Genomic DNA, 19,479 nt, shown 5'->3' on the forward strand with positions numbered 1-19,479 from the left:
GCATTACCAGTTTGTGGCTCTTCCGTTTGGCCTAGCAACAGCTCCAAGAATTTTTACAAAGGTTCTCGGTGCCCTTCTGTCTGTAATCAGAGAACAGGGTATTGTGGTATTTCCTTATTTGGACGATATCTTGGTACTTGCTCAGTCTTCACATTTAGCAGAATCTCATACGAATCGACTTGTGTTGTTTCTTCAAGATCATGGTTGGAGGATCAATTTACCGAAAAGTTCATTGATTCCTCAGACAAGGGTAACCTTTTTAGGTTTCCAGATAGATTCAGCGTCCATGGCTCTGTCTCTGACAGACAAGAGACGTCTGAAATTGTTTACAGCTTGTCGAAACCTTCAATCACAATCATTCCCTTCGGTAGCCTTATGCATGGAAATTCTAGGTCTTATGACTGCTGCATCGGACGCGATCCCCTTTGCTCGTTTTCACATGCGACCTCTTCAGCTCTGTATGCTGAACCAGTGGTGCAGGGATTACACAAGGATATCTCAAGTAATATCTTTAAAACCGATTGTACGACACTCTCTGACGTGGTGGACAGATCACCATCGTTTAGTTCAGGGGGCTTCTTTTGTTCTTCCGACCTGGACTGTAATTTCAACAGATGCAAGTCTGACAGGTTGGGGAGCTGTTTGGGGGTCTCTGACAGCACAAGGGGTTTGGGAATCTCAGGAAGTGAGATTGCCAATCACTATTTTGGAACTCCGTGCAATTTTCAGAGCTCTTCAGTCATGGCCTCTTCTAAAGAGAGAATCGTTCATTTGTTTTCAGACAGACAATGTCACAACTGTGGCATACATCAATCATCAAGGAGGGACTCACAGTCCTCTGGCTATGAAAGAAGTATCTCGGATACTGGTATGGGCGGAATCCAGCTCCTGTCTAGTTTCTGCGGTTCATATCCCAGGTATAGACAATTGGGAAGCGGATTATCTCAGTCGCCAAACGTTACATCCGGGCGAATGGTCTCTTCACCCAGAGGTATTTCTTCAGATTGTTTAAATGTGGGGACTTCCAGAAATAGATCTGATGGCTTCTCATCTAAACAAGAAACTTCCCAGGTATCTGTCCAGATCCAGGGATCCTCAAGCGGAAGCAGTGGATGCATTGTCACTTCCTTGGAAGTATCATCCTGCCTATATCTTTCCGCCTCTAGTTCTTCTTCCAAGAGTAATCTCCAAGATTCTGAAGGAATGCTCATTTGTTCTGCTGGTGGCTCCAGCATGGCCTCACAGGTTTTGGTATGCGGATCTTTTCCGGATGGCCTCTTGCCAACCGTGGACTCTTCCGTTAAGACCAGACCTGTCGCAAGGTCCTTTTTTCCATCAGGATCTCAAATTTTTAAATTTAAAGGTATGGAGATTGAACGCTTGATTCTTAGTCAAAGAGGTTTCTCTGACTCTGTGATTAATACTATGTTACAGGCTCGTAAATCTGTATCTAGGAAGATATATTATAGAGTCTGGAAGACTTACATTTCTTGGTGTCTTTCTCATCATTTTTCCTGGCATTCTTTTAGAATTCCGAGAATTTTACAGTTTCTTCAGGATGGTTTGGATAAAGGTTTGTCTGCAAGTTCCTTGAAAGGACAAATCTCTGCTCTTTCTGTTCTTTTTCACAGAAAGATTGCTAAATCTTCCTGATATTCATTGTTTTGTACAAGCTTTGGTTCGTATAAAACCTGTCATTAAGTCAATTTCTCCTCCTTGGAGTTTGAATTTGGTTCTGGGGGCTCTTCAAGCTCCTCCGTTTGAACCTATGCATTCATTGGACATTAAATTACTTTCTTGGAAAGTTTTGTTTCTTTTGGCCATCTCTTCTGCTAGAAGAGTTTCTGAATTATCTGCTCTTTCTTGTGAGTCTCCTTTTCTGATTTTTCATCAGGATAAGGCTGTGTTGCGAACTTCTTTCAAATTTTTACCTAAGGTTGTGAATTCTAACAACATTAGTAGAGAAATTGTGGTTCCTTCATTATGTCCTAATCCTAAGAATTCTAAGGAGAAATCATTGCATTCTTTGGATGTAGTTAGATCTTTGAAATATTATGTTGAAGCTACTAAGAATTTCCCGAAAGACTTCTAGTCTTTGTTATCTTTTCCGGTTCTAGAAAAGGTCAGAAGGCCTCTGCCATTTCTTTGGCATCTTGGTTAAAATCTTTAATTCATCATGCCTATGTCGAGTCGGGTAAAACTCCGCCTCCAAAGATTACAGCTCATTCTACTAGGTCAGTTTCTACTTCCTGGGCGTTTAGGAATGATGCTTCGGTCGATCAGATTTGCAAAGCAGCAACTTGGTCTTCTTTGCATACTTTTACTAAATTCTACCATTTTGATGTGTTTTCTCCTTCTGAAGCAGTTTTTGGTAGAAAAGTACTTCAGGCAGCTGTTTCAATTTGATTCTTCTGCTTATAATTTCAGTTTTTTTCATTATAAGATTTAAACTTTATTTTGGGTGTGGATTATTTTCAGCGGAATTGGCTGTCTTTATTTTATCCCTCCCTCTCTAGTGACTCTTGCGTGGAAGATCCACATCTTGGGTAGTCATTATCCCATACGTCACTAGCTCATGGACTCTTGCTAATTACATGAAAGAAAACATAATTTATGTAAGAACTTACCTGATAAATTAATTTCTTTCATATTAGCAAGAGTCCATGAGGCCCACCCTTTTTGTGGTGGTTATGATTTTTTTGTATAAAGCACAATTATTCCAATTCCTTATTTTTTATGCTTTCGCACTTTTTTCTTATCACCCCACTTCTTTGCTATGCGTTAAACTGATTTGTGGGTGTGGTGAGGGGTGTATTTATAGGCATTTTGAGGTTTGGGAAACTTTGCCCCTCCTGGTAGGAATGTATATCCCATACGTCACTAGCTCATGGACTCTTGCTAATATGAAAGAAATGAATTTATCAGGTAAGTTCTTACATAAATTATGTTTTTCAGTCAGCTCCTCTCTGATAGGCAGATTGGCCTTTTTTGTCTCTTATGCACAGAAGGGATATGATAAACATACTCTAGAGCAGTGCTTTCCAAACTGTGTGTTGTGACACATTAGTGTGTAGGTGTGTCCCTGCTTCAGCACAAATGTTTTTGAATTTAAAATTATTTTTACTTTTTTTTTTTTTGGTTTCCGACTTTCCGCCTGGCTGCTACGCATATCACGTGGTTGATACCTAGTGGGTCATCTTAACCTATTGGCGCAGCTTAGCGGGAACTGAAACTATTCCCATTGGCGGCACATTGGCTCCTGATTGCACGTGTAGTCTCCTCAATCAGCTCATGACTGCACGTGTAGTCAGTGAGTGGGACAGCAGTGTGTTTGCAGCGCGGGCAGTAGTCAGTCAGACTCGTAGAGCTCTGAGAGCAGCAGCTTAAACGCTGAGCTGAAGTCAGAATGTTGGGGGGGTTTGCAGCTAGCTCCCGGTAGTGGAAGCTTAAAAATGCTTGATAATGAAATGCGAGTGTCTTTATCTAATATTCCACTAAATATTCAGAAACCGTGTTCATTCCATCAACCTCATACATCCCATTAAAACAGTAAGTAGCTATTGGTGTTATTAATTCTTGCACATACTTACTATTACTTGTAAATTTAGTTATTATATAATTTATGTATGTGTCCATATCTCTTAAAACAGTTAGTTTAACCTCCTGTTTGCTAGTACAACTGAACTACTGTGTCGCAAAATGATGTAGGTCTAAAAAGTGTGTCACCAACATGAAAAGTTTGGAAAGCTCTGATCTAGAGTGTTTTCAATAGGTGTGTCCTTGGAATGTAAAACAATGCAAATTGTGCCTACAGAGGGACAGTTTTACACATTTAAACTGTTATATGCAGACATTTTGCAATGCTGCATTTTGTAATACAGCACTTAAAGGGATTGTAAAGTCAAATATGGATCAAACATAGCTGCAATTTTAAAGAACTTTCCAATTGACATACCTAGGTAGGCTCTACTGGGAGCTATCTGCTGATTGGTGGCTGCACATATAAGCCTCTTGTCATTGTCTCATCCAATGCGATAAGCTTGCTCCCAGTAGTGCATTGCTGCTCCTTCCACAAAGGATACAAAGAGAATGAACTAAATTTGATAATAGAAGTAATTGGAAAGTTCTTTAATATTGTATGTTCTATCTGAATTATGAAAGAAAAATTAATTTGTGTGCGCAAGACCTTTTGTAATGCGGCACTTAAAGGGATAGTAAACACCAAAAATGTTATTGTATAAAAAGATAGATAATCCCTTTTATTACCCATTCCCCAGTTTTGCACAACCAACACTGTTATATTAAAATACGTTTTACCTCTGTGATTACCTTGTATCTAAGCCTCTGCAGACTGCCCCCTTATCTCAGATCTTTTGACAGACTTGCATTTTAGCCAGTCAGTGCTGACTCTTAAATAACTCCCAAGTGCACAATGTTATCTATATGAAACACATGAACTAACGCCCTCTAGCTGTGAAAAACGGTCAAATGCATTCAGATAAGAGACGCCCTTCAAGGGCTTATAAATTAGCATATGAGCATACCTACTGTAGGTTTAGCTTTCAACTAAGAATACCAAGAGAACAAAGCAAATTTGATGATAAAAGTAAATTGTAAAGTTGTTACATGCCCTATCTGAATCATGAACGTTTAATTTGGACTTTACTATCCTTTTAATTACTGATATATACTGTGCATATATAAACGTTTATTGTGTGTGCAGACCTTTTGTAATGCTGCACCTAAATATTTATATATGCACAGTATATATCAGTAATTGTGTGTGCAGACTGTTTGTAATGCTGCACTTAATTACTGATATATACTATGGATAAATAAACATTTATTGTGTGCGCAGACCTTTTTGTAATGCAGCACTTAATTACTGATATATACTGTGCAATGTGCATATATAAATATTTATTGTGTGTGCAGACCTTTTGTAATGCAGCACTTAATTACTGATATATACTGTGCAAATATAAAGATTGTGTGTGCAGTCCTTTTGTAATGCAGCACTTAATTACTGATATATACTGTGCATATATAAACATGTATTGTGTGTGCAGACCTTTTGTAATGTAACACTTAATTACTGATATATACTGTGCATATATAAACATGTATTGTGTGCGCAGACCTTTGTAATGCAGCACTTAATTACTGATATATACTGTGCATATATAAACATGTATTGTGTGCGCAGACCTTTGTAATGCAGCACTTAATTACTGATATATGCTATGCATATATATCTTATTCTCACCAATGTCTTTTTCAGTCATTTGTATTTTTACAGAGAACTGGGTTTAAGTACTGATTGCATGTAAACACTTTCCTTATTGTCCTTTATTAATCTGTAATTGTTCCTCCTTTGTTTTTAGATCATTGAGATGATATTCAGCATGGTCCTCTGCTGTGGTATACGCATTTCCTCTGTGTACTGAGCACTGTGCAGATACCCCGTTGTATATATTCTGAACCCTCTTCCTCCCAACGTTTGGCCAACATGTCTGTTTTTATTGACACTTTGTCATCTCTTTCTGAACCTGCCTTGGGGTCCCTGGATCCTAGCAGATGATCTTATTCCCGGTCTTGAATTAAAAGTTCCTGTTGTTTCCCCCTCTTATGTCCCTGGATTTTATAGCAACAAGGCACACTATAATTTGGTTACCTTTATATTGCGCTCAAACTATTGTTTGAGCGTCTTGCACACAGTGCCCCTTCCTCACTAGGTTTATGATCCCTTTGTGAAGGTGAAGCCAGTTAGATTGTTTCTAAATGTTATGGGGCACTCCGGAGCCCGTTGGGCCCTTTACAAACATCTGTGAGAGTGCTTACACAAAAGGCTACATTCTTCTTAAAGTAACCTAACCCCTAGGTGCACTGGGACGCTCCTAAGTGCCTTATTGCTGTGGAATCAGATGTTCCGTTTGCTACTATGTATAAGATGTTGTGTTAGTACTGTTGGGGGAGGCCCTATCCCGATACCCTCATTCCCGCACGACCCACCTCCCCCTTACACCGTGTCTTCACATAGTAAATATATATAAATATACGTGTATAAAGATTCTCATTAAAAATTCTTTTTTTAGGGGCGTTTTCCCCTTAACACCAAATTGTGTGTCTGATTTATTATCTTTATCTGTGTAACGTTAAATGTGATTTAGCATTTTAAAGTGTATCCTGAAAGCTTGAATACAGAATTCCAATTTTAAATAACTTATTATGTAATTTATAACTAAAAATGTCATTCCAATGTAATTTTTGTTTCAAGATCACTGTGTAATGTGGCCCCAAGATGAGCCCCTATTAGTGGGGAGAGACTGTAAGAAGGCAGCGGTCTAATTTAAAGGGGCGTATTAGTTCTCAGTCCATCTGTAACAGATTTTTGTATTTACCATCTTGCATTATCTGTACATTTTTTGTTATATCCTATTAATAACTGGCCCTTCTGGTCTAGAAGAACGCGTGGCGTCACATGATTTCAGTGGAGCTCTGCATGTATGACAGCAAACGCTCATGCACATTTATCATTAAACCACAGAAAATAACGCAGCTCAATACTAGAACAGAACCCAAACACCTTGTAATGTAATCATATATTGTGATTCTGGCTTCCATGCACCAATCAAGGTTCTTGTAAGTACAACATTTTTTAGCCTGAAATAATAATAAAGGACTTACTGAGATTGCGCCGTGCACTGCTGGTGTCTTCTGGCAACAGCAGCTCCAGTGCTAAATGTCACAGATACGTTCCAGCTATACAGTAAGTCTCTTCTGTTTTTATGTGGTCCTAATGGTAAAAAATCATCCCCTAGAACAGTGATGGCGGATCTGGTCACCCCAGATGATTCAGAACTACATTTCTCATAATGTTAAGGCCCTCTGCAGTCCAGTGGAGCATTATGGGAAATGTAGTTCTTAAACATCTGAAGTGCCAAGGTTTCCCATCGCTAGAACATGACTTATGTACGTATCCCGTCACATCCTGAGTGATAGCACATGAAAGCTCAGCCTTTTAGACTGGAGTGTTGTTTTGATGTGGGTGGGTCCTGTTCTTCTGGCTTTCTCATTTTCCTCTACCTTCTGTCGTTACTTGACTAAACGGTAAACTAAGTGAGGGATGAGCATTTTATTTTTGTGCAGTTCGAAAGTTTTTTTTTTCCCAGAGGGACAGTTTACCCCTAATCCAATTCATTTAATAGTCTTGCGTCTACATGTGTGGGCAAACCTTTTCCTCATAACGTGAGTAGCAGCAACACTGACTTAAAGGGACAGTCTACTGCAAAAATGTTATTGTTTAAAAAAGTTGATAATCCCTTTATTACCCATTCCCCCATTCCCCAGTTTTGCATAACCAACACTGTTATATTAATATACTTTCTTTCATATAGGTGGCGAGAGTCCACAAGCTTGTTACTGATGGGATTTGCATTCCTACCAGGAGACGCAAAGTTTCCCAAACCTCAAATGCCTATAAATACACCGCCCACCTCATTCATACCTCAGCTTTAAAAAGTTTGCCTCCTTAGGAGGTGGTGAAGCATTATGTGCTTGATTCTTCAGTAAAAGGCGCTTCTAAGCATATTGAAGCCCAGTTCCTCACTAGGTTTATGATCCCTTTGTGAAGGTAAAGCCAGTTACATTGTTTCTAAATGTTATGGGGCACTCCGGAGCCCGTTGGGCCCTTTACAAACATCTGTGAGAGTGCTTACACAAAAGGCTACATTCTTCTTAAGGTAACCTAACCCCTAGGTGCACTGGGACGCTCCTAAGTGCCTTATTGCTGTGGAATCAGATGTTCCGTTTGCTACTATGTATAAGATGTTGTGTTAGTACTGTTGGGGGAGGCCCTATCCCGATACCCTCATACCCGCACGACCCACCTCCCCCTTACACCGTGTCTTCACATAGTAAATATATATAAATATACGTGTATAAAGATTCTCATTAAAAATTCTTTTTTTAGGGGCGTTTTCCCCTTAACACCAAATTGTGTGTCTGATTTATTATCTTTATCTGTGTAACGTTAAATGTGATTTAGCATTTTAAAGTGTATCCTGAAAGCTTGAATACAGAAATCCAATTTTAAATAACTAGTTCTCAGTCCATCTGTAACAGATTTTTGTATTTACCATCTTGCATTATCTGTACATTTTTTGTTATATCCTATTAATAACTGGCCCTTCTGGTCTAGAAGAACGTGTGGCATCACATGATTTCAGTGGCGCTCTGCATGTATGACAGCAAACGCTCATGCACATTTCTTTATCATTAAACCACAGAAAATAACGCAGCTAAATACTAGAACAGAACCCAAACACCTTGTAATGTAATCATATATTGTGATTCTGGCTTCCATGCCCCAATCAAGGTTCTTGTAAGTACAACATTTTTTAGCCTGAAATAATAAAGGACTTACTGAGATTGCGCCGTGCACTGCTGGTGTGTTCTGGCAACAGCAGCTCCAGTGCTAAATATCACAGATACGTTCCAGCTATACAGTAAGTCCCTTCTGCTTTTATGTGGTCTTAATGGTAAAAAATCATCCCCTAGAACAGTGATGGCGGATCTGGTCACCCCAGATGATTCAGAACTACATTTCTCATGATGTTAAGGCCCTCTGCAGTCCAGTGGAGCATTATGGGAAATGTAGTTCTTAAACATCTGAAGTGCCAAGGTTTCCCATCGCTAGAACATGACTTATGTATGTATCCCGTCACATCCTGAGTGATAGCACATGAAAGCTCAGCCTTTTAGACTGGAGTGTTGTTTTGATGTGGGTGGGTCCTGTTCTTCTGGCTTTCTCATTTTCCTCTACCTTCTGTCGTTACTTGACTAAACGGTAAACTAAGTGAGGGATGAGCATTTTATTTTCTCTGAAACCAGAGAACTTCAGTTGGGGGGAACAGTTTGCAGACTTATCTGCCCCAGGTATGATCAGTCTCTTTTCTAACAAGACCTAGTAATGCTAGAAGACTGTCATTTCTCCCTTAGGGGATAGGTAAGCCATTTTCTTAGACTCAGTAACAGAATTAAGGCTTATAGATTGGGCTCTCTGCTGGTTGACACTATTGTTGGCTAAATCGATTAACTTTTATCATATTCTTATGACTTTTATCATATTTTTATGACATTTGGAGTGTTTTGCAAACTTTGAAACACTTTGGGAATGTTTATTTGCGCCTGGCAGTTGTTTAGACGCCTAATCTTGTCAGAAAGGCCCCTTCACTCTGGAATGCAGAGGGAGGAGGCCTCATTTTCGCGCCTCAGTTGCGCAGTTACTTTCTCTAGGCAGTGCATGCAGCTTCACGTGAGAGGGTCCAGTGGCTTAGAAAAGGACTCAGGGAGGCTTATTACTGTGGTGAATAACCTCTAAGGAAGGTAAAAGCCGCAGCAAAGTCTGTGGCAGGGACTGTAGTGTTTTTAAACGGTAAACTGAGATTATTAGCTCCGGTTTGCTCATTTAAGGGTTAAGAGACTTGAAATTTGGTGTGCAATACTTTCAGAGCATTAAGACACTGGGGTATAAATTTCATAAGGATCGGAAAATTCTTTGATAGTTTTTCGATCATTCAGAAATAAAGTGTACTCTTTTTATTATTTAAAGAGACAGTAACGGTTTTGTTTAAAATAGTTTTTATTGCATTAAAAGCCTGCCTAAGTCTGTCTAACATGTCTGTACCTTCAAGGCGCAAAATAACTGCCCATGAACTGAGAAAAGTCAAGCGTGCAGCTGCCAAGATGCCACTTGCCACCAGTTTGGCCATATTTCAGAGCTGCAACATCACTGGAGTGCCCAAAAGCACAAGGTGTGCAATACTCAGAGACATGGCCAAGGTAAGAAAGGCTGAAAGATGACCACCACTGAACAAGACACACAAGCTGAAACGTCAAGACTGGGCCAAGAAATACTGATTTTTCTAAGGTTTTATGGACTGATGAAATGAGAGTGAGTCTTGATGGGCCAGATGGATGGGCCCATGGCTGGATTGGTAAAGGGCAGAGAGCTCCAGTCCGACTCAGACGCCAGCAAGGTGGAGGTGGAGTACTAGTTTGGGCTGGTATCATCAAAGATGAGCTTGTGGGGCCTTTTCGGGTTGAGGATGGAGTCAAGCTCAACTCCCAGTCCTACTGCCAGTTTCTGGAAGACACCTTCTTCAAGCAGTGGTACAGGAAGAAGTCTGCATCCTTCAAGAAAAACATGATTTTCATGCAGGACAATGCTCCATCACACGCGTCCAAGTACTCCACAGCGTGGCTGGCAAGAAAGGGTATAAAAGAAGAAAATCTAATGACATGGCCTCCTTGTTCACCTGATCTGAACCCCATTGAGAACCTGTGGTCCATCATCAAATGTGAGATTTACAAGGAGGGAAAACAGTACACCTCTCTGAACAGTGTCTGGGAGGCTGTGGTTGCTGCTGCACGCAATGTTGATGGTGAACAGATCAAAACAGACAGAATCCATGGATGGCAGGCTTTTGAGTGTCCTTGCAAAGAAAGGTGGCTATATTGGTCACTGATTTGTTTTTGTTTTGTTTTTGAATGTCAGAAATGTATATTTGTGAATGTTGAGATGTTATATTGGTTTCACTGGTAAAAATAAATAATTGAAATGGGTATATATTTGTTTTTTGTTAAGTTGCCTAATAATTATGCACAGTAATAGTCACCTGCACACACAGATATCCCCCTAAAATAGCTATAACTAAAAACAAACTAAAAACTACTTCCAAAACTATTCAGCTTTGATATTAATGAGTTTTTTGGGTTCATTGAGAACATGGTTGTTGTTCAATAATAAAATTTATCCTCAAAAATACAATTTGCCTAATAATTCTGCACTCCCTGTAGTGACTAAGGAATGGGAGAAGCCAGGTGTACCTTTTGTTCCCCCTCCTATATTTAAGAAAATGTTCCCCATTGTTGACCCCAGAAGGGATGCATGGCAAACGGTCCCTAAGGTAGAGGGGGCAGTTTCAACGTTAGCTAAGCGCACAACTCTTCCTATAGAGGACAGTTGCGCTTTCAAAGATCCTATGGATAAAAAATTGGAAGGATTGCTTAAAAAGATTTTTGTTCAGCAAGGTTTCCTTCTTCAACCAATTTTGTGCATTATTCCTGTCACCGCGGCGGCGTCTTTTTGGTTCGACGAACTAGAAAATTTGCTCCAAAAGGAGACTCCATATGATGAAGTCATGGACAGAATTCACGCACTAAAGTTGGCTAATTCCTTTATTTTGGATGCCGCTTTTCAATTAGCTAAATTAGCGGCGAAAAATTCAGGTTTTGCAATAGTGGCGCGCAGGGCGATTTGGCTAAAATCTTGGTCGGCAGATGTGTCATCCAAAACAAAATTGCTTAATATTCCTTTCAAAGGTAAGACCCTTTTTGGGCCAGAATTGAAGGAGATTATTTCAGACATCACTGGGGTAAAGGGCCATGCCCTCCCATAGGATAGGCCTTTCAAGGCTAAGAATAAGTCTAATTTTCGTTCCTTTCGCAATTTCAGGAACGGACCGGCTTCGAACTCTGCAACCTCTAGACAAGAGGGTAACACTTCCCAACCTAAACCAGCATGGAAACCATTGCAAGGCTGGAATAAGGGAAAACAGGCCAAAAAGCCTGCTGCTGCTACCAAGACAGTATGAAGGGGTAGCCCCCGATCCGGGGCCGGATCTTGTAGGGGGCAGACTTTCTCTCTTTGCTCAGGCTTGGGCAAGAGATGTTCCGGACCCCTGGGCACTAGAAATTGTCTCTCAGGGGTATCTTCTAGAGTTCAAGGAACTTCCTCCAAGGGGAAGGTTCCACACGTCTCACTTATCTTTAGACCAGATAAAAAGACAGGCATTCTTAAATTGTGTAGGAGACCTATTAAAGATGGGAGTGATACACCCAGTTCCAACAGCGGAACAAGGTCTGGGTTTTTACTCAAACCTGTTTGTAGTTCCCAAAAAAGAAGGAACTTTCAGACCAATTCTGGATTTAAAAATTCTAAACAAATTCCTCAGAGTTCCATCATTCAAGATGGAAACCATTCGGACGATTTTACCAACGATCCAGGAGGGTCAATATATGACTACCGTGGACCTAAAGGATGCATACCTGCATATTCCTATCCACAAAGATCATCATCAGTTTCTGAGGTTCGCCTTTCTGGACAAACATTACCAGTTCGTGGCTCTTCCGTTCGGTTTAGCCACTGCTCCCAGAATTTTCACAAAGGTGCTAGGGTCCCTTCTAGCGGTCCTAAGGCCGAGGGGCATTGCAGTAGCTCCTTACCTAGACGACATTCTAATTCAAGCGTCGTCCCTTCCCAAAGCAAAGGCTCATACAGACATTGTTTTAGCTTTTCTCAGATCTCACGGGTGGAAGGTGAACATAGAAAAGAGTTCCCTGTTTCCGTCCACAAGGGTTCCCTTTCTGGGAACTATAATAGTCTTGGTAAAAATGAAGATTTTTCTGACAGAGGTCAGAAAGTTAAAACTTCTAACCGCTTGTCGAGTTCTTCAATCTATTCCTCAGCCTTCCATAGCTCAGTGCATGGAGGTAATAGGACTAATCGTTGCAGCAATGGACGTGGTTTCTTTTGCTCGAATTCATTTAAGACCATTGCAACTATGCATGCTCAAACAGTGGAATGGGGATTATGCAGACTTGTCTCCCCAGATTCAAATGAACCAGAAAACCAGAGACTCACTCCTCTGGTGGTTAGCTCAGGATCACCTGTCTCAGGGAATGAGTTTCCGCAGACCAGAGTGGATCATTGTCACGACCAACGACAGTCTCTTAGGCTGGGGCGCGGTCTGGGACTCCCTGAAAGCTCAGGGTCTATGGTCTCGGGAAGAGTCCCTCCTCCCGATAAACATTTTGGAACTGAGAGCGATATTCAATGCGCTCCTGGCTTGGCCTCAACTAGCGAAGGCCAGATTAATAAGATTTCAGTCGGACAACATGACGACTGTAGCGTACATCAATCATCAGGGAGGAACAAAAAGTTCCCTGGCGATGAGAGAGGTAACCAAGATTATCAAATGGGCGGAGGATCACTCCTGCCATCTATCTGCAATTCACATCCCAGGAATGGACAACTGGGAGGCGGATTATTTGAGTCGTCAGACTTTCCATCCGGGGGAGTGGGAACTTCACCCGGAGGTCTTTGCCCAGTTAATTCAACTATGGGGCATTCCAGATATGGATCTAATGGCGTCTCGTCAGAGCTACAAGGTTCCTCGCTACGGGTCCAGATCCAGGGATCCCAAGACGACACTAGTGGATGCATTGGTGGCGCCTTGGTTGTTCAATCTAGCTTATGTGTTTCCACCGTTCCCTCTCCTTCCCAGGCTAGTAGCCAGGATCAAACAGGAGAAGGCTTCAGTGATTCTAATAGCTCCTGCATGGCCATGCAGGACTTCGTATGCAGACCTGGTGAATATGTCATCGGCTCCACCATGGAAGCTACCTTTGAGGCAGGACCTTCTAGTACAAGGTCCATTCAACCATCCAAATCTAGTTTCTCTGCAACTGACTGCTTGGAAATTGAACGCTTGATTCTATCTAAGCGTGGGTTTTCGGAATCTGTTATAGATACTCTGGTTCAGGCCAGAAAACCTGTGACTAGGAAAATTTACCATAAGATATGGAAAAAATATTCTGTTGGTGCGAAACCAAGGGTTACTCATGGAGTAAAATTAGGATTCCTAGGATACTCTCCTTTCTCCAAGAAGGTTTGGATAAAGGTTTGTCAGCTAGTTCTCTAAAAGGACAGATATCTACTCTGTCTGTCTTGTTGCACAAACGTCTGGCAGCCGTGCCACATGTACAAGCGTTTGTACAGGCGTTAGTTAGAATCAAGCCTGTATACAGACCTGTGACTCCTCCATGGAGTCTAAACTTAGTTCTTTCAGTTCTTCAAGGGGTTCCGTTTGAAGAACCTTTGCATTCCATAGATATTAAGTTACTATCTTGGAAAGTTCTGTTTTTGGTTGCTATTTCTTCTGCTAGAAGAGTTTCTGAATTATCTGCTTTGCAGTGTACTCCACCCTATCTGGTGTTTCATACGGATAAGGTAGTTTTACGTACCAAGCCTGGTTTTCTTCCAAAGGTGGTTTCCAATAGAAATATTAACCAGGAAATAGTTGTTCCTTCTCTGTGTCCGAATCCAGTTTCGAAGAAGGAACGTTTGTTACATAACCTAGATGTAGTTCGTGCTTTAAAATTCTATTTAGAGGCAACAAAAGATTTCAGACAGACATTTTCTTTGTTTGTCGTCTATTCTGGAAAGAGGAGAGGTCAGAAAGCTACTGCTACCTCTCTTTCCTTTTGGCTAAAAAGCATCATCCGTTTAGCCTATGAGACTGCCGGCCGGCAGGCTCCTGAACGAATTACAGCTCATTCTACTAGAGCTGTGGCTTCCACATGGGCCTTCAAGAATGAGGCTTCTGTTGAACAGATCTGTAAGGCAGCGACTTGGTCTTCTCTGCATACTTTTGCTAAATTTTACAAATTCGATACTTATGCTTCTTCGGAGGCTATTTTTGGGAGAAAGGTTTTGCAAGCTGTGGTGCCTTCCGTTTAGGTTACCTGACTTGTTCCCTCCCTTCATCCGTGTCCTAAAGCTTTGGTATTGGTTCCCACAAGTAAGGATGAAGCCGTGGACCGGACACACCAATGTTGGAGAAAACAGAGTTTATGCTTACCTGATAAATTTCTTTCTCCTACGGTGTGTCCGGTCCACGGCCTGCCCTGGCTTTTAGTCAGGTTTAAAAATTTTAATTTTTCTGTACACTACGGTCACCACGGCAACTTATAGTTTCTCCTTTTTCTCCTAACCGTCGGTCGAATGACTGGGGGCAGAGCCAGAGGGGGGGCTATATGGACAGCTTTTGCTGTGTGCTCTCTTTGCCATTTCCTGTAGGGAATGAGAATATCCCACAAGTAAGGATGAAGCCGTGGACCGGACACACCGTAGGAGAAAGAAATTTATCAGGTAAGCATAAATTCTGTTTTTTCCCAGAGGGACAGTTTACCCCTAATCCAATTAATTTAATCGTCTTGCATCTAGATGTGTGTGCAAACCTTTTCCTCATAACGTGAGTAGCAGCAACACTGACTTAAAGGGACAGTCTACTCCAAAAATGTTATTGTTTAAAAAAGTTAATAAACCCTTTATTACCCATTCCCCAGTTTTGCATAACCAACACTGTTATATTAATATACTATAAAGTTTCCCAAACCTCAAATGCCTATAAATACACCGCCCACCTCACTCATACCTCAGCTTTAAAAAGTTTGCCTCCTTAGGAGGTGGTGAAGCATTATGTGCTTGATTCTTCAGTGAAAGGCGCTTCTAAGCGCATCTTCAGTTGTGCATGCTGAGGCAATGGAACGGCGATCACTCTGATCTATCCCAACAGATTTCTCTGGACAACCTGTCGAGAGAATCAATCTCTTGGTGGCTCTGTCCAGATCGCCTGTCCCAGGGAACATCCTTCTTGAGACCATCCTGGGAGATTGTGACTACGGACGCAAGTCTATTAGAATGGGGAGCTGTTTAAGGTGCCAGGAAGGCATAGGGCTGGTGGACTCGAGAAGAATCTCTTCACTCGAAGTTCCAAAATGTTGATCGGGAGATCTTCAACGCTCTGGAGGCTTGGCCTCTTCTGGGGTCGTCCCAGTTTATCAGATTCCAATCAGACAACATTACCTCGGTGGCTTACATCGACCATTAGGGGGGAACGAGAAGCACCCTAGCCATGAGGAAATATCTCTGATTCTGAAATGGGTGGGGGCCCGCAGCTGCTCGCTGTCAGCGATCCACATTCCGGGTGTGGACAACTGGGAAGCGGATTTTCTCAGCAGACAATAGTTTCATCTGGGAGAATGGTCTCTCCATCCCGAGGTGTTTGCAGAGATTTGCAACAGATGGGGGACGCCGGAGATAGACCTCATGGCATCAAGCTACCCAGATACGGGGTGAGGTCCAGGGATCCTCAGGCAGAGCTGACAGATGCCTTAGCAGTGCCCTTGGGGTTCAACCTAGTTTACATTTTTCCACTGTTACCACTTCTACCTCGGGTAGTGGCCTGCATCAAGCAGGAGCAAGCTCCAACTATTCTAATTGCTACATTGTGGCCTTGAAGGATGTGGTTTGTGGACCTGGTGGGGATGTCATCATCTCCATGGAGGTTACCTTGTCGCAGGGATCTGCTGGAACAGGGTCCCTTTGTTCATCAAAATCTGGATTCTCTGAGGAAGACTGCGTGACGATTGAACGCCTAGTCCTAGCCAAGAGAGGTTTTTCTGAGAGAGTGATTGATACTCTCATTCAAGCTAGAAAGCCGGTTACCTGTCGCATCTGTCATAAGGTGTGGAGGACCTACTTATTCTGGTGTGAATAACGTGGATTCCCCTGGCATAAGGTCAAGGTATCCAGGATTATTTCCTTTCTCCAGGATGATTTGGAGAAGGGATTTGCCGCTAGTTCCTTAAAGGGACAGATTTCGGCGCTGTGTTCAGGCTCTGTCCAGAATCAGAACTGTGTTTAGACATTCCGCTCTTCCTTGGAGTTTAAATTTGGTTGTTAAGGTTTTGCAGAGGGCTCTGTTTGAGCCCATGCATTCGGTTAACATTAAGTTACTGACTTGGAAGGTTCTTTTTCTACTGGCTATTGCCTCGGCACACAGAGTCTCTGAGATCGTGGTTCCTTCCTTGTGTCCTAATCCTCCTCCTTCGAATGAACGACTACTTCATAATTTGGATATGGTTTGAGCTTTAAAATTCTATCTTCAGGCATACGAAGGATTTTAGACAGACTTTGGCATTGTTTGTCGTCTATTCTGGGACGCGCAGAGGAAGGCTTCTGCCACTTCCCTCTCCTTTTGGTTGAGGAGCATTATCCGCTTAGCATACGAAACAGCGGGACATAAGCCTCCTCAGAGGATTACGGCTCATTCAACTAGAGCTGTGGCTTCTTCTGGGGCCTTCAAAAATGAGTCCTCTATGGAGCAGATTTGTAGGGCGGCTACCTGGTCCTCACATACTTTTTCAACGTTTTACAAATTTGAAGTGTTTGCTTCGGCTGAAGCATCTTTTGGGAGACAGGTTTTGCAGGTTGTGGTGCCCTCAGAATAGGGTACGCCTCTCCTTTTACCCTCCCGTTTTCATTTAGTGTCCTCCCTCTAGAGCTCGGGTATATGTTTCCCACAAGTAAGGAATAAAGTTGTGGACTCTCCTTATATTAAGATGGAAAACATAAATTATGCATACCTGATAATTTCATTTCCATCTGTATGAGGAGAGTCCACGGCCCCCGCCCGTTTTCTCCGTTGAGCGGACTAAAATTTTTGTTTGTTCTTCTGGCACCATTTATACCCTGATATTTCTCCTACTGTTCCTTTGTTCCCTCGGCGGGATGAGGGGAGTGGGGGAGGTATTTAAGCCTTTGGCTGGGGTGTCTTTGCCTCCTCCTGGTAACCAGGTTCTGTATTCCCACAAGTAAGGAATGAAGCCATGGACTCTTCTCATACATATGGAAATGAAATTATCAGGTAAGCATAATTTGCTTTTTATTTAAAATTGAACATATTCGCTCACTTTTGAAGGAATTTTTATTTACTTTGGGTATTGATGAGTCTAAACATCCTGATGATAAATCTTGTAATAGTTTAAATTCTGTATCTGTTATTACACCTGAAGTTTTTCCTATTCCATATGCTATCTCTAATGTGATTGCTAAAGAATAGCCTAAACCTGATACCTCGCTTAATCCTTCTTCTAGGTTTAAAAATTGTATCCTTTGCCTTTGCCAATTTGGAACTTTGGTAAACAGTCTCTAAGGTTGATAGGGCTATTTCCACTCTTGCAAAATGTACTACCATTCCTATGAAAGACAGCACTTCTTTTAAAGATCTTTTAGATAAGAAGCTTGAGTCTTATCTTAGAAGGGCATATTTACATACTGGCTATATTCTCAGACCAGTTATATCTATGGCTAAGGTGTCTGCTGCTTCTACTTTTTGGTTAGACAGTTTAGCTCACCAGTTGTCTTTAGACCCTGAATTATCTAAGATTGTGATGCTATTTTTGATGACATGAAAATCAACGTCAAATCTATGTCTGACTATAAGAGCATTATATCTTAAATCTTTGAATGCTGACATGGTGTCTAAAACAAGATTACTGTCTCTTTTTAATAAAAGCCTTTTTGGTTCTCAATTGAATGTTATTATTTCCACTGTTACTGGGGGAAAGGGAGTTTTTCTTCCCCAAGACAAAAAATCAAAGGGAAAATTTAAAGCTACTAATCGTTTCCGTTCCTTTCCTCAGAATAGAGAACGGAAAACTGCCTCTGGCTCTAGTTGGAGACTATCTCCAAATGGGAATAAATCCAAGCCATATAAGGAACCGAATCCAACCCCTAAGCCTGCATGAAGGTGCGGCCCCCAATCCAATTCTTGTGGTGGGGCAGACTAAAGCTATTTCAAGAATTTTTATCAGAATCTGTCCAAAATCGGTGGATTCAGAATATAATTTCCCAGGGACATCGAATTGGATTCAGAATAAGGCTACCCATGGGAAGATTTTTTTCTCACCCATGTACCAAAAAACCCAGTAAAAGCCCAAGCGTTTCTGAAATGTGTTTCAGATCTAGAACTCTTGGGGGTAATTGTCCCCCAGTTCCTCTTCAGGAACAGGGGTTGGGTTTTTATTCAAATCTTTTCATTGTCCCAAATAAGGAAAATTCGTTCAGACCAATTTTGGACTATAAGGACTATTCTGCCTTTTTCAGCAAGGTCACTTCATGTCCACAACTTTCAGGACCCTTTTCTTCACATTCAGATTTATCCAGATCACTATCTATTTCTGAGATTCTCTTTTTTTTTTTAAACAAACATTACAAATTTGTCGCTCTTCCGTTTGGCCTTGCAACAGCTCTGAGAATATTCTTAAATGTTCTCTGTGCCCTTCTATCTGTAATCAGAAAGCAGGGTATTGCAGTGTTTCCTTATTTGAACAATATCTTGGTACTAGCTCAATCTTTTCATTTAGCAGAATCTCATACAACACAGCTATTGTCGTTTCTTCGAAGACATGGTTGGAGGATCAATTTACCAAAGAGTTTCTTGATTCCTCAGACAAAGGTCACCTTTTTAGGTTTCCAGAAAGATTCAGTGCCCATGACGCTCTCCCTAACAGAAAAGAAACAATTAAGATTGGCTTCAACTTGTCTATACCTTCCGTCTCTATCATTGCCTTCAGTGGCTACGTGCAAGGAAGTTTTATGTCTCATGATTGCAGCATCGGATGTGATCCCCTTTTTCTCGTTTTCACATGAGACCTCTTCAGCATTGCATGTTGCACCAATGGTGCAGGGATTACACTCGGATATCACAACTGATATTCTTATATCCCAACACTCAACTCTCTCTGACTTGGTGGCTAAACCACCACTTTATTATTCAAGGGGCCTCC

At 41.5% G+C, this 19,479-nt stretch overlaps 1 protein-coding gene across 1 annotated transcript in view; it reads left to right on the forward strand.

Moving 5' to 3' along the window:
- Positions 1 to 6,119, forward strand: part of CD81 (CD81 molecule) — a 108,718-nt gene extending 102,599 nt beyond the window's left edge. Inside the window, exon 8 of the mRNA XM_053720507.1 lies at positions 5,385 to 6,119. Coding sequence (XP_053576482.1) covers positions 5,385 to 5,447 — 63 coding nt within the window. The 3' untranslated portion in view covers positions 5,448 to 6,119. The remainder of the gene's footprint in view (positions 1 to 5,384) is intronic.
- The last annotated feature ends 13,360 nt before the right edge of the window (positions 6,120 to 19,479 follow it).

Source organism: Bombina bombina, chromosome 7, assembly GCF_027579735.1.
Source record: "Bombina bombina isolate aBomBom1 chromosome 7, aBomBom1.pri, whole genome shotgun sequence".
Classification (NCBI taxonomy): Eukaryota; Metazoa; Chordata; class Amphibia; order Anura; family Bombinatoridae; genus Bombina; species Bombina bombina.